This window comes from Eptatretus burgeri, chromosome 6, assembly GCF_056783735.1.
Source record: "Eptatretus burgeri isolate ZD-2024b chromosome 6, Ebu_testis_v1, whole genome shotgun sequence".
Lineage (NCBI taxonomy): Eukaryota > Metazoa > Chordata > Myxini > Myxiniformes > Myxinidae > Eptatretus > Eptatretus burgeri.
Genome location: NC_140966.1, coordinates 6,510,427 through 6,525,477, shown reverse-complemented (window position 1 = coordinate 6,525,477; position 15,051 = coordinate 6,510,427). Strand labels below are relative to the sequence as shown.

The following is a 15,051-nucleotide window of genomic DNA, read 5'->3' as shown; positions in this document are numbered from 1 at the left end:
TGCAACCGCTTGTCGGATTTAGAACATTTTCACCATAGCTGCAAATACTCATGTGGAATGTTTTAATGATGATTATGATATTGGTCACGTGGTGTGGCAGTCATGTTGGAAAACGGTAAAACTTTGGGCCTCTATCTCTGAAACTGCACCAAGTTTAAACTTTGCACAGGGCAAGTACTCCTCATGGGGAATGATTTTTTTTTTTTTTTATATTTTTTGTGATCACCTCATTGGTGCTTTTGTTATGATGTCATAATTGCATGTGTAGAACACTACATCTAATCAATATAAAAACTTGAGGGGCATCTTGGGGAGGTGGTGGGGTGGGGGGGGGGAGAAGTAAATAAAATGGTTCACAGAAAAAAAAAATTGATGATGTCATCAGTCATGTGTTTCAGCAGCCATATTCTTTTATTATTTTAATTTTTTTAAACCTTAAAAATCATCTCTGAAGTGGCAAAGCACATTGAGGCAAAACTTTTCATGTATGACCACCTATCCATGAGGAACAAAAGGTTTATACATATGATGTCATAGATCACATGGTTTGGCAGCCTCATTGGATTGAAGAAAAGTATTAAATATTGTTTTCTCTCGGACCGCTTCATCAATTGACGTGAAACTTCACAATTATGATCTCGTTCTGATGGGGAATACAGATTTTAACTTTATTTCAACTTCATTGGGCACATGGTCTGACAGCCATAATTATTTGATTTTTTGATCTGGGGTTTTTTATTTTCGCTTTTTTTTTTTAAACAAGGCTCACTTGGCTGTGCCTGGATGAGTTTGAGGGTAGAGGAGTAGCAGCTGAAATGCGAATCCTATCCAGGTTCCTCCTGATGACTTCATCTTTGCTTTTTGCTTGTTCAGGTTCCTTCTGATGACTCAATTGCAGGACTGTATCTATTTGGTCTTTCATTTGATTTGAATTTAATTTAATCCTATTCTGGATTAAATTGAATAATAATAAACTAAAAAAAACGTCAAGGGTCAGGGTCAGATGTCCATTCGAAACGGGGTTGCATCAAAGCGGGACGTCTTGGTACCCGGTTATCACTGTCAGCAGTTATAAAGTGGTTGTTCTAATTATGTCTCTTCATTACGTAACGCACCAGTACACAAATGCCACACAGCAGACCACACAAAATAAGTCCTGGTGAGGGTCTGCAGTCTCTCATTGCTCTTTTTCTTGTTACATATGATTTGCTCTTGTCTACTTTTTACCCTTACCTGAAGATAGGGTTATGCATTTGCATCTGTTTGTCGGTATGTTTGTTTGTCTTTGTTTGTTACTTGCAAAATCGATGATTTTTATAGTATATTGGTCATTTGATTTTGTTATTCTGTCTGTTTGTTTGTAAGTTTGTTAATCAGAAGAGGTCACCATTCCAAACCGACCGTCATGAAACTTTATGAAGCTGTAAAGGTCGTCTCACCTGAGAAGCCCATTGATTTTTTTCGGTCATATTTCTAAAATCTTCATTTTTCGTTCAATTGACTTAAAGTTTCAACAATTTCCATATTGTATCACTGCATTTGGAAACCAACTATTAAAAGTCAAAGGTCAACTGAGGTCGAATTTCTAAAATCATCAATTTCAATCTGAAAAAGAATCAATTTTCATCCGATTGACTTGAGCTTTGATTAAGACTGGAAATTTTAATCTTGATGAAATGGACAATTTGATGTATCCATGGCAATCTTTGGAGAGGGGGTGGATTTTGCAAGTATCGTGCTCTGCACAACATCATTTTCTTGTTTGTTTGTCCACACAGAACTTGAGTTTTGTTCTCTACATTCCCTTGTCGGATCGACAAAAAATTTTCAGTAAAGGAGCGACCACTCGTGCAGAATATTTTGATGATAATTATGACATCATAGGTCATGGGGTGTGATAGCCATATTGGAAAAAAGGAAAAACTTTGGACTTTTGCATCTTTAAAACCGCACCAAGGAAAATTTGAAACTTGGCACATGGCAAGTACTCATGGGGAATGTGATTTTTTTTTTCTTTAATGATGTCATCGGTGTCTATTATGACATCATGAAAAATATACATATAACGCTACATCCGATAAGTATGAATTTTCGCGATAAATTGGTCCACAGAAAAAAAAAATTGATGTTATCAATCATGTGGTTAAGCAGCCATATTGTTTTTGACAAAATAAAACCTTCAAATATCTTCTCTGACACAGCTGATCAGATCACGGTGAAACTTTACATGTATGACCACCTCTCCATGAGGAATGAAATGTTCCCACACATTTATGTGATAAGCCACATGGTTGGCAGCCATATTGGATTTACCCTGAGACCTATTAAAAGCTTCTCAAGAACACTGGACAGATCAAGGGGAAATTTCACACAAATGTTCCCCAAGTCTTAAGGATACCAGGATGTTTTAAAATAATTGATAGGTCACATTGTCTGGCAGCCATATTGGATTGAGCGAAAATCTTAAAAAAAAAATTTCTCTTGAACCGCTTCATCAATCGACATGAAACTTCACAATTATGATCTCGTAATGATAGGGAATACAGGTTTTAAATTTCAACCTGATCGGTCGCATGGTCTAGCATCCAGAATTATTTGTTTTTTTGATGTGGGTTATTATTTTTTTTTAATGTTTATAATTCATTAATTATTTTTTGAATAAGGCTCACTTGGCTGTGCCTGGATAAATTTGAGGGTAGTGGAGTAGTAGCTGAAATGCGAATCCTATCCAGGGTCTTCCTGATGACTTCATCTTTGCTTTTTGCTTGTTCGGTTTCCTTCTGATGATTCCACTGCAAAACTGTACCTATTTGGTCTTCCATTTGATGTGAATTGAATTTATTTTATCCCATTCTGAATTCAATTGAATAATAATAAACATCATGGGTCAGAGTCAAGTGTCTGATGAAAGTGGTGTTGCATCAAAGTGAGATCTTGGTACCCAGTCATCACTGCCAGTAGTTATAAAGTGGCAGTTCTAATTGTCTCATTAATTACATAACACACCTGTACACAAAATGCACCACACAAAACAAGTCCTGGTGAGGGTCTGCAATCTCTGATTGCTCTTTTTCTTGTTTCCCATTATATTTGTAGTTTGAGTATGGCATACAAATCTTTGATTCCCCATTCCCCATTTCCCTTGCCATAAGAGCATTCCCTCTCCCTTCCCTGTTGTTGTATGATGTATAGGTATTGGTGTTTTTCTGTCCTCCCACCCCCCCCCCCCACAATCTTTCTTATATACCACTACCTCTCCTTGCTTTTCTTATTTTTTTCAATTTTCACCCCTCATTATCTAATCCCGTTTCCACCTCCTTTAATTATCGAAGAAAGATGTGTACACAGACATGTAATATCTAATTTTCTTTTTTTTGGCAGGACCCACGCAAATTTCAGTCATGGAAGACTCAACGGGGGCCTCTGTGTGAGGGTTGGCGGGACACGTTTACCCCTATAATGTGCTCCTACAAGCTCACTACAGTCAAGTTTGAAGTTTGGGGTCTGCAAACTCGTGTTGAACAGTTTGTACATAAGGTGATAATTATCCCCTCCGCCCGCACAGCGGGAGACGAGGTTTTTCAATCGCTTGTGTATCTCTGTCTGCCTGTCGGTCAACTTCAATTTCACCATTTGAGCTTTTGTCATCAAATTTTCAACAAAACCTTATAAGGATATGGAGAAGACTAATTAATAATTGGGTCAAAATGTTAAAGGGCAAATTCACAGTAAGTAGAAATGGGCCTTATTAGCCCATCAGCTGTGATGCCACCTGGGTTTTGTCATTGCTTCAGTGTTTGTTTATTTATTCATCATTTAACTTATTCAGTGTGTCTGTCAGGCCATCACCATTTTTCCCATTTGATCTTTTATCAAACCTTTATGGACAATACTAATGACTAAAATGTACACTTTTGTTTTTTTTTTCTTTTCATGATTTATTATCTTGCCAAAACGAAGTTTTTGCAAGATATGCAAGTCAGCTTGTATGTTTTTTTTGTTTGTTTGTTTGTTTGTTTGTTTGTTTGTCTGTAATCACGTATAAAAAATTCTGCAGAGCACAGTTATCATCGGAAATTTTTGTAACTTCGCATATCAGAGGCCTATAGAGGTCCCTTTCAGTGCACAAAATTTTGAAGGTCAAAGGTCAAGGTCACTTTGGCGCAAATCAGGGGAGTCGACGAAACCCTTATTTTTTGAGTAATTTTGATCGGATCGTCTTCAAACTTCATGGGAATATAGTTCATGGTCTGGCGCTCAGCTGATTAATTTTTCGTGGCGATTGGCCTTGACCTTCATATTTTTTTTTATTTTTTTATTTTTTTTTGTCTGTAATCACGTATAAATCACTCTGCAGAGCACAGTTATCATTGGAAATTTTTGTAACTTCACATATCAGAGACCTATAGAGGTCCCTTTCAACGCATAAAATTTTGAAGATCAAGGTCAAATGTCAAGGTCACTTTGTCGCAAATCAGGGGAATCGACGAAGCCCTTATTTTTGAGTAATTTTGATCGGATCATCTTCAAACTTCATGGGAATATAGTTCATGGTCTGGCACTCAGCTGATTAATTTTTGGTGGCGATTGGCCTTGACCTTCATGGTTAGCGCCTCAGGTCAAACATATTTGACCCCAAGGTCAAATTTTCAAGTTTTAGGAACCATATCGTGTAGTACCTCAAATTGAACACCTCTGAGTGCTTTCTAGATATGTCAAGCTTGAGACATTATGATGTCATTTGGTGACGTTATGAGGCAAAAGCATATTTTTCATGCTTACTCTGTAGAACGATTCTCATCGGAATCTCTCGTAGGCAGATATTCCTCAAGGAGTCGCTCCTGGTGGATAGCAGCTCTGCTCACCTCAGTGTGACCTTAAAGAAGTCACACGTGGTCACCTTTTGGCAAGATACGGGTCACCCTGAGGGTGACATTGGTTTATTTATGTTTTTTAACCTCCGCCATCTTCGAAGATGGATGGAGGTTACTGTTTTCACCCCTTTCTGTTTGTTTGTTTGTTTGTGAACAGTATTACGGAAAAAAACTCCAACGGATTTCGACGAAACTTGGTGGGGGGGTTAGGGATGGTCCAAGGATCATGCCATTAAATTTTGGACTCGGTCCCCCCCCCCAAAAAATTTAGAGAATTTTTTTTTTTTGCATTTCTGCATGTTTTAAGTGATTTCCAACCCCCCCCCAAATTGTTAGAGAAAATTTTTTTTTTGTATATCTACATGTTTTAAGTGATTTCCAACCCCCCCCCAAAAAAAATTACCCCCCCCCCCAAAAAATGAAATTTTTTTTTTGCATTTCTACATGTTTTAAGTGATTTCCATCCCCCCCCCCTCCAAAAAAAATGTTGGAGAAAAACTATAACTGTCAGCACTGTTGCCATATTTAATGAATAAGATATAAGGTTCACTAGAGTTTTTGAATGTTTTGAGGTTCAATTTTAATTGAATGTTATATTTTTGAACACGAATTGCAAAACTGACTTTTAGTTGAGCACTACTTTGGCTCTGAATTTGTCCTGATTGTGCCTCTGTGTAGAGGAGTGGGAATTTTTACCTGCGGCATGTCACATGTCTACAAGGACTCCGCATTGCTGCTGCTGTTCTTGTTGGGTTCGATTTTTGAAATGTGCATCCATTGGTCGTACAACTTCTGGACCCCACCCACATTTGTCACTTTACTCCAACCTTTATGGCACCCAGGAAAATAATATGGCCACCATCTTGGTTTTCTTTTGGCCCTAAACATCAGACATGTCGGTGTTTGCTGATTAAATTATAAGATTAAATTATATTATAAGTAAGATTTAATGAAGTGTCACATATGTTTAATCAAGTGTAGTTATATTCTGCAATCAAGTAAATACGGTGTTCACTGTTAGATCAAGTAAATACGGTGTTCACTATGTTAGATCAAGTAAATACGGTGTTCACTGTTAGATCAAGTAAATACGGTGTTCACTGTTAGATCAAGTAAATACGGTGTTCATTGTGATAGGTCAAGTAAATACAGTGTTCACTGTTAGATCAAGTAAATACGGTGATCACTGTTAGATCTAGTAAATACGGTGTTCACTGTTAGATCTAGTAAATACGGTATTCACTGTTAGATCTAGTAAATACGGTGTTCACTGTTAGATCAAGTAAATACGGTGTTCACTGTTAGATCAAGTAAATACGGTGTTCACTGTTAGATCAAGTAAATACGGTGTTCACTGTTGGATCAAGTAAATACGGTGTTCACTGTTGGATCAAGTAAATACGGTGTTCACTGTTAGATCAAGTAAATACGGTGTTCACTGTTAGATCAAGTAAATACGGTGTTCACTGTTAGATCAAGTAAATACGGTGTTCACTGTTAGATCTAGTAAATACGGTGTTCACTGTTAGATCTAGTAAATACGGTGTTCACTGTTAGATCTAGTAAATACGGTATTCACTGTTAGATCTAGTAAATACGGTATTCACTGTTAGATCTAGTAAATACGGTATTCACTGTTAGATCTAGTAAATACGGTATTCACTGTTAGATCTAGTAAATACGGTATTCACTGTTGGATCTAGTAAATATGGTGTTCACAGTTGGATCAAGTAAATACGGTATTCACTGTTAGATCTAGTAAATACGGTATTCACTGTTAGATCTAGTAAATACGGTATTCACTGTTAGATCTAGTAAATACGGTATTCACTGTTAGATCTAGTAAATACGGTGTTCACTGTTAGATCTAGTAAATACGGTATTCACTGTTAGATCTAGTAAATACGGTGTTCACTGTTAGATCTAGTAAATACGGTGTTCACTGTTAGATCAAGTAAATACGGTGTTCACTGTGATAGGTCAAGTAAATACGGTGTTCACTATGATAGATCAAGTAAATACGGTGTTCACTGTTTGATCTAGTAAATACGGTGTTCACTGTTGGATCAAGTAAATACGGTGTTCACTGTTGGATCAAGTAAATACGGTGTTCACTGTTAGATCTAGTAAATACGGTATTCACTGTTAGATCTAGTAAATATGGTGTTCACTGTTAGATCTAGTAAATACGGTGTTCACTGTTAGATCAAGTAAATACGGTGTTCACTGTTAGATCAAGTTAATACGGTGTTCACTGTGATAGGTCAAGTAAATACGGTGTTCACTATGATAGATCAAGTAAATACGGTGTTCACTGTTTGATCTAGTAAATACGGTGTTCACTGTTGGATCAAGTAAATACGGTGTTCACTGTTGGATCAAGTAAATACGGTGTTCACTGTTAGATCAAGTAAATACGGTGTTCACTGTTAGATCTAGTAAATACGGTGTTCACTGTTAGATATAGTAAATACGGTGTTCACTGTTGGATCAAGTAAATACGGTGTTCACTGTTGGATCAAGTAAATACGGTGTTCACTGTTGGATCAAGTAAATACGGTGTTCACTGTTGGATCAAGTAAATACGGTGTTCACTGTTGGATCCAGTAAATATGGTGTTCACTGTTAGATCAAGTAAATACGGTGTTCACTGTGATAGATCAAGTAAATACATTGTTCACTATGATAGATCAAGTAAATACGGTGTTCACTATGATGGATCAAGTAAATACGGTGTTCACTATGATGGATCAAGTAAAGACGGTGTTCACTGTGATAGATCAAGTAAAGACGGTGTTCACTGTGATAGATCAAGTAAAGACGGTGTTCACTGTGATAGATCAAGTAAATACGCTGTTCACTGTGATAGATCAAGTAAAGTCAGTGTTCACTGTGATAGATCAAGTAAAGTCAGTGTTCACTGTGATAGATCAAGTAAAGTCAGTGTTCACTGTGATAGATCAAGTAAAGACGGTGTTCACTGTGATAGATCAAGTAAAGTCAGTGTTCACTGTGATAGATCAAGTAAAGACGGTGTTCACTGTGATAGATCAAGTAAAGTCTGTGTTCACTGTGATAGATCAAGTAAAGTCTGTGTTCACTGTGATAGATCAAGTAAAGTCAGTGTTCACTGTGATAGATCAAGTAAAGACGGTGTTCACTGTGATAGATCAAGTAAAGACGGTGTTCACTATGATAGATCAAGTAAATACGCTGTTCACTGTGATAGATCAAGTAAAGTCTGTGTTCACTGTGATAGATCAAGTAAAGTCAGTGTTCACTGTGATAGATCAAGTAAAGTCAGTGTTCACTGTGATAGATCAAGTAAAGACGGTGTTCACTGTGATAGATCAAGTAAAGTCAGTGTTCACTGTGATAGATCAAGTAAAGACGGTGTTCACTGTGATAGATCAAGTAAAGTCTGTGTTCACTGTGATAGATCAAGTAAAGTCTGTGTTCACTGTGATAGATCAAGTAAAGTCAGTGTTCACTGTGATAGATCAAGTAAAGACGGTGTTCACTGTGATAGATCAAGTAAAGACAGTGTTCACTGTGATAGATCAAGTAAATACGGTGTTCACTGTGATAGATCAAGTAAATACGGTGTTCACTGTGATAGATCAAGTAAATACGGTGTTCACTGTTAGATCAAGTAAATACGGTATGTACTGTGATAGATTAAGTAAATACGGTGTTCACTGTGATAGATTAAGTAAATACGGTGTTCACTGTGATAGATTAAGTAAATACGGTGTTCACTGTGATAGATTAAGTAAATACGGTGTTCACTGTGATAGATTAAGTAAATACGGTGTTCACTGTGATAGATTAAGTAAATACGGTGTTCACTGTGATAGATTAAGTAAATACGGTGTTCACTGTGATAGATTAAGTAAATACGGTGTTCACTGTGATAGATTAAGTAAATACGGTGTTCACTGTGATAGATTAAGTGAATCGTTTTTCTTCACTCTTCATGAAAATCAACAGAATCACCGATGATATTGTTAGTCACCAACCATCGCAGGGGCAAACTTGAACTTGTTCTGTAACATCATAATACAGCCGTGTACCAAGTTTCAGTTGAATATGTTGAAGGGTATGGGGAGGGGTGGGGGGGTGGGTGTCTGAAAAACCACAGGTGGGACTGACAGACAAACAGACGGAGAGCAAACCTATCGTCTCCTCCGGTGAAACCAGTTGGTGACGAGTAAGGGAACTGGACTCTTGTAACTTTGCACATCAAATATTATTGTTCGTTCGACTTTAAATCGACACTCGATTGTCTTGTGTACGTATGGGCCTTGAGAGTTATTATCTTCAAGATGAATACTGATTTTATAGGTGACAAATTAGTGCCGAGACTCTGTTTGGATCTGGCTCAGTAATTTTGGCAAAATTTTGCTGGGTCCCAGATTGCCTCTGAATTCAGATAAGTTTGCCATTTTTTTTTCCCCAACATGATCGAGGCTCGTGGAAGAGCTAGAATCAATCGCATGGGGGTTGATAGGTACAGCTGCATTTATAGGTATGGCTGGTTCCAGTACTGCTTGCATTACAAAACAATGATGTCCTATGCAGGAAATGAATGATTAATTAGTTACTTTATTGTGCAAGGTTTATTTCCATTCCTTCTATCCTATGATCCATATAAAAAAGTTGCTAAGTTTCAACATCATGCTTCATTCTAAAGGGTTTCTGCTACCATACAATAATAATAAATAGTCCCAAGTGAGACGGACGCTTGTCTCCTGGTGGTGGACGTTCATAGTCGGGCTGCATTAGGTGATGGAGGTTCTTCGGATCTTTTCATGGTTCTAAAGGGTCTTAAAGGGTTCTACATGGTTCTGAAGGGTCTTAGGGCTCTAAAGTGGTTCACAGGGGTCCAAAGTATCAAAAAGGACTAAAAGAGGAAAAGGACAAAAGACTATCCACCCTGCCACACCCCAACTCTTTGCCCTCCCCTCTTCCTTTCTTTCCCATTCTTCAAAGCAAGAGGGCGTTAATGACACTAAGAGGTTAAAATTATATAACGAAGAAACATCGATGATGAATCTTGCGATATGTAATTGGCATATAAACATAGATTACATTTTGAGTTAATTAGCTAATTATATTATCTCACCGCATGGAAGGAAATAATAATAAAAAAGTGCTGTGACAGACACCTGTCTCCCGATGGAGGGCGGATGTAATCAGGCTGCATGGGGTGATTATGGTGTCTTCGAGCTCTTAAATGATATTAAAGTTTTTCTGGGGGGTTTTATATGGTATTATGGGTTTAAAAGGTATCTTGAGGTTCTAAAGAGTCTTGGTTATCAATTTGTTGGGTCTGGGATTGGCTTAGAACTCGTACTGCTCGTAACTACATGCCTGTTGGTTTCAGAGATTGCATGCCTGGCATGCAGCAATATTTTGGTGTCGGCCTCCTCATAATCAGATGCCAGTGCCTGGATAATGTCTCACTTGCTTTTGGTGATGTCCATGCACTTTCCCCCCATCTTTGAAGCCTCCACAAACTCCCAAGATCTTGTCGCTTCAGAAGGATAAGGAGATTGAATGAGGTTCAGGTTGTCTTCTAGCAATTTGAGCACAAGTATACAGTACTTCTATAGTTTGTGGTGTCTCTAAATCTGGCAGCAGTCACATCATCTTATACTGAAGGGCAGAAATAAGTATCTCTACGGAAGACTTTTTGGCCTTTTGAAGTACCTTTTGGGCATCTTGTCAAAATATGCTATTTTTCTTTGTTTTGTTGGCAGAACAGGAAGGCTGCAGGAATTGTCGTTGGCTTCATCATCTGTCCCTACTGGCCATGTCTCTCCGTCATATCTGCAACACAGAGTTATACAGTTGTCATTCATTAGAACATCGGAGGCATAATACATCATGCTAGAATAACAAAGGACTGACACCAAGGTAGATACGTCTACATCAACCTAGACTGGTCACTTCGTCTTCTGTAATTTAAAAAAAGAAAAGAAAAAAGATGACCACTGGACCTGTAGCTCATTTGGGCCCTGGCTTAATGTTCTCACCAAAATTTAGTAGAATTCTGACTGGTGGGTCTGGAGAAGAAGATTTTTGAAGGAATTTACTAAATCCACCATTTTGATGGACCAAGTCACATGACTGGAAAGAGCTTTGCAATTCCCATTGCAGGTCAGGGACGGAACGTTGCTGCTAAATTTCAGCCGGATCGGTCCAACGGTTTGGCCAGAGAAGTTGAAATGGGAGAGGGATGGTGCACGATGACAATACCTTGTCTGGGATTCCAATTTTAGATTAGCTAACAAGAACAATTCTTCAAAACTAGCAACACTTCGATGAAATATCCACTGTTCTGGGAATAAAAGTGAATTTTTGTGTTGAAGATGGATCTGAGTACAGGAAGTTGTCAGCAAATGAGACTTTATATCCTTTTAACGGGTTCCTTCTGTCATGTATTGTCTGTGTTAGTGATGGGGAACAAAACTGACTTTCACCTTTAACAGGCTGACTTCATCTGAATAAGAGCCTTTCTTGCTCAAAAAATATACATAAGTTGCATTTTGTAAAGATCTGGTAAACAGAACTCAAATTATTATTGGATGCAAAAACAGAAAACTGCAAATGACAGAATTGTCTCCAGAGTTGTATTCCATATCTGTCATGTGATGTATCACACATCCATGTGTCCTCCAGTGTCTCAAGAATAATGCAATGTGAATTTTTGGATCCATTGGTACATAATGCTTCGAAATTTAAATCATGGTTGGAGAGATAGTCATTTAAAAGACACTGTACCTCCCAACCATTTCTCATTTCTAACACATAACATGAACTGACCCCCAACAGAAAACATTGACCTGTAGAAAAAATTAAGTGATACCACATTCTGATGTGGCACCCACCCTCGAAATGTTCCACAAGGCTTACAGTAACAGAATATGTTGTCAACCCTTGTATGTGGTGTGTTGTGTGAACTCCTTGTATAAGGTGGGGCCTTTGAGGAAATAGTGCCTGGACCACTCATGTAAGGTCAAGTTAAACTTTCACGATAACCAAAGGAATCTGCTGGTATGCTGATTGAAGTTTAATTTTTTTCCCCACGACATGCCGTTGATTCAGTTGTGTCATGATTAGTATCTGCTCTAAATCTGGGAAGTCGGTGGTTCACACCCTGGCTGGAGATGTACCAAAGACTAAAATATATATGGTATGTGCTGCTTGCTTGATGCTCGGCATTTAAAGGATAGATGACAGACAACCAATGCTGAGAAGATAATGGCAAACCACCCAGCATAAGTTTTGGCATCACCAATGCTCTATCGAGTATGATACATGATTGTGCATCGGTCCTTCCCAATTCCATATCCAGGCAATGCATGATGTCATCGCCGGGCACCGAAGGAAGGGAGTACAAGGTGCACTCTGTTTTCTTGTTTGTTTGTTTGTTTGTTTGTTTGTTTGTCCGGGTGATATCTCGGCCATCCTTTGAGCAAAGAAGCTGAAATTTGGGGTCAAAAGTGAAGATGTGCTTTGGAAAAATGGGGGGGGGAGGGAAATAATAATATATATATATTTTTTGATTAATCAGTTAATTGATTGATTACTTAATCATTTTATCGATTAATTCATTATTTTCTTTCTCATCTGGGCAATATCTCGGGCACTCTTTTGAGCTTGGAAACTGATATTTGGACATGACGGCGAACAAGTGATTTGACTATTAAGAGTATTTTTGATTTATTGATTAATCAATTGGTCAATGAATTATTCATTTTCAAAGAGTTATAGGCTCGGATGAAACGGTGGTGGTTTTGGTATGCTATTCGGCAATTGATTGAGAAATCAATTATTTTACGACTATTGTTTATTTTAATTAGGCAATTAATCACTGAATCAATAAATTATTGCACACCACTCAGTCCAAATCTGTCTCCATATGCTGCAAGGCAAGTAAGTATCATTTGTACACATTCACCTTGGAAGTGCACAGCTCCCTCCCAATTCCGTCTCCATGTGCTGCATGGCAACATTGCTGGGGCTCCAAAGGCGCCACGGCAATGTCGTATGCTAGAGGATTTATTTATTTATTTGGCAGGAGGGCGGTGTACTTGTTCTTTTTTTGTTTTTTTTTAACACGTCACTATTGATTATTCTCAGCAAGCACAAGTTTATATGTGGTGTTCGGGCTGTTTGTGATTGTGCGCTCCCATTTTGCCATTACGATTGACAGCTGTGATAATATCTAATAGCTGAAATTGTTTGCTCTGGTTGCACAGGATTATCAAATGAACGAGCCAAGGTAATGTTCCAATAAAACGAAGTAAGTGAAAAGGGACAGCTAGAAAAACACTAGCTCCACATTGTAAGCCCTTCGTCAGATGGAGAAAGAAACCTAATTTCCTTTTGCGTATTAAAAAAAAGGTCTAATTTGGTAAAATAATGAAGAACGCAATGATAACAGTGCCCAACATGGTGGTAAAGCTTTACGGGCATTCCATGTGATGTAATGTCCTCAAGCGATTGTCTGTTTGACGTAGCATTCGCTCTTTGTCATTGTGTTGAATCAAATGGTGAGCAAAATGACTTGTACATATGGCTGTCAATTCATCTGAACAAGTGTTGCTCCTTGTCGACATGACACATGATGGAACAGGGAAATGACAAAATGTGTACACGGATTTCCAGACCCGTTTTGCATGATTCATGATGATTCATGCAAGATGGGCCTTTCTGTTGTAAGCATTTGTGAATTTGTGGTGGTTCTTGGCATTCAAACATTCTTTTCTCCATCATACCAGTTGCAATTAAATGTGATGGATCATCTATGTCAACGTCATGGTCAAGCCAAAAATGCGAGGGGGGGGCGCGTGGGGAGGGGGTATTGTGATCGGCTCCATCTGTCCGTCTGTCCAACCATCACGCCATCTCCTAAACGGTCATGCAGAAATTCACCAAACTTGATAGCTATGATCACCACATGGCAAAAAGGTGTGAGCAGGATCGTTTTTGGCCTGGCCCCCTGGCCCCTGGGACCCTCGGATGGGTCAAAAGGTCAACCAACAAAAAATGCAATTCCAGGCATATTTTAAAACATTTTTCATTAAACTTTGTGTATGCAATGAACATTGGGGGATGCATTAAATATGTAGCACTTTTTTTATTTGAACCTGAGTTTATGCCCCAGGGACTGGTTGACTTGGGGTCACAAGGGTCAAAACCAGATTTTTATTTATTTATTTATTTTATTTTATTTTTAACTCGAATTTGATATTGGGTCATTCTTGGTGGAACTCTCCGCCATCTTTCATTACCCCAACCACCAAAGGTGGACAGAAGTTTTGTATTCACCTGTTTGTCTGTCTGTCCTTTTTGTATCCACAGTCAAGGCTCATGGAAGAGCGAGATTACTGAATGGATCAGGCCGTAACATAACAAAAGGAACAATAGAAGGAGAGGGCAGAGATGTCAACAGCAAGGCAGAGGGAGAAAAATAAATGCTTATGGACAAACGAGGGATGCAGGTAACGATGAAGGGTAGGTCAAGTTGCTTGTGTATCCATGCTGTCAAAATTTTGGGAGGTGTGGGCGGATGTTTTGACTGGTGCAGAAAAGGTCATGGTTTTGGATGGGGAATGATTTGAGATGGTGGTGAACAGCTGTCTTGAAGACCTTGAGGAAAGAATGAGATTGAACAGAGTGTGGAAGTTGGTTCCTCAGGTGAGGAAAAACCGAAACAAATAAGTGGGCGTCAGCAGTGGTTCAGAATTTTGGCCGTTTAACTATGAGGGTGGACCATGTGCATCCTTCCAATACCTGGCGGGGTGGGGAGGTGGTGACGAAACATGGAGAGGGCAAAGGGTGAAATACCGGAATAGCAGTGGAAGAAACTGAGACCACCAATCGACCTGTCTGATCGTATGGTGATAGGCCTGAAGACTCGGCCAGTCGCCAGAACATGAACTTGTGTGGTCCAGTCGCCAGAACACGGCAAGACGGGTGGCGAGGAGGGGTCGTGGGAAGGACGATCTGGGTGTTTGGTACGGGGCCCGGGTGTGCATTTGGGCTCATGAGAGGGGACCGGTGGGTGGCAGGTGTGCATTACTATTTGGCATTCAGACTGCACTCGGAACGCGTTCGGTGCCAGGGTCCTGTTTCATACCCTGTGTTGAGCTCCAGGCTGTGTTGT

At 39.0% G+C, this 15,051-nt stretch overlaps 1 protein-coding gene across 1 annotated transcript in view; it reads left to right on the top strand.

The window, feature by feature from the left end:
- The window catches only part of LOC147024185 (cytoplasmic phosphatidylinositol transfer protein 1-like), a 202,391-nt gene that overhangs the window by 88,966 nt on the left and 98,374 nt on the right, over positions 1–15,051 (top strand). The window contains exon 7 of the mRNA XM_085883853.1: positions 3,382–3,537. Coding sequence (XP_085739979.1) covers positions 3,382–3,537 — 156 coding nt within the window. The remainder of the gene's footprint in view (positions 1–3,381; positions 3,538–15,051) is intronic.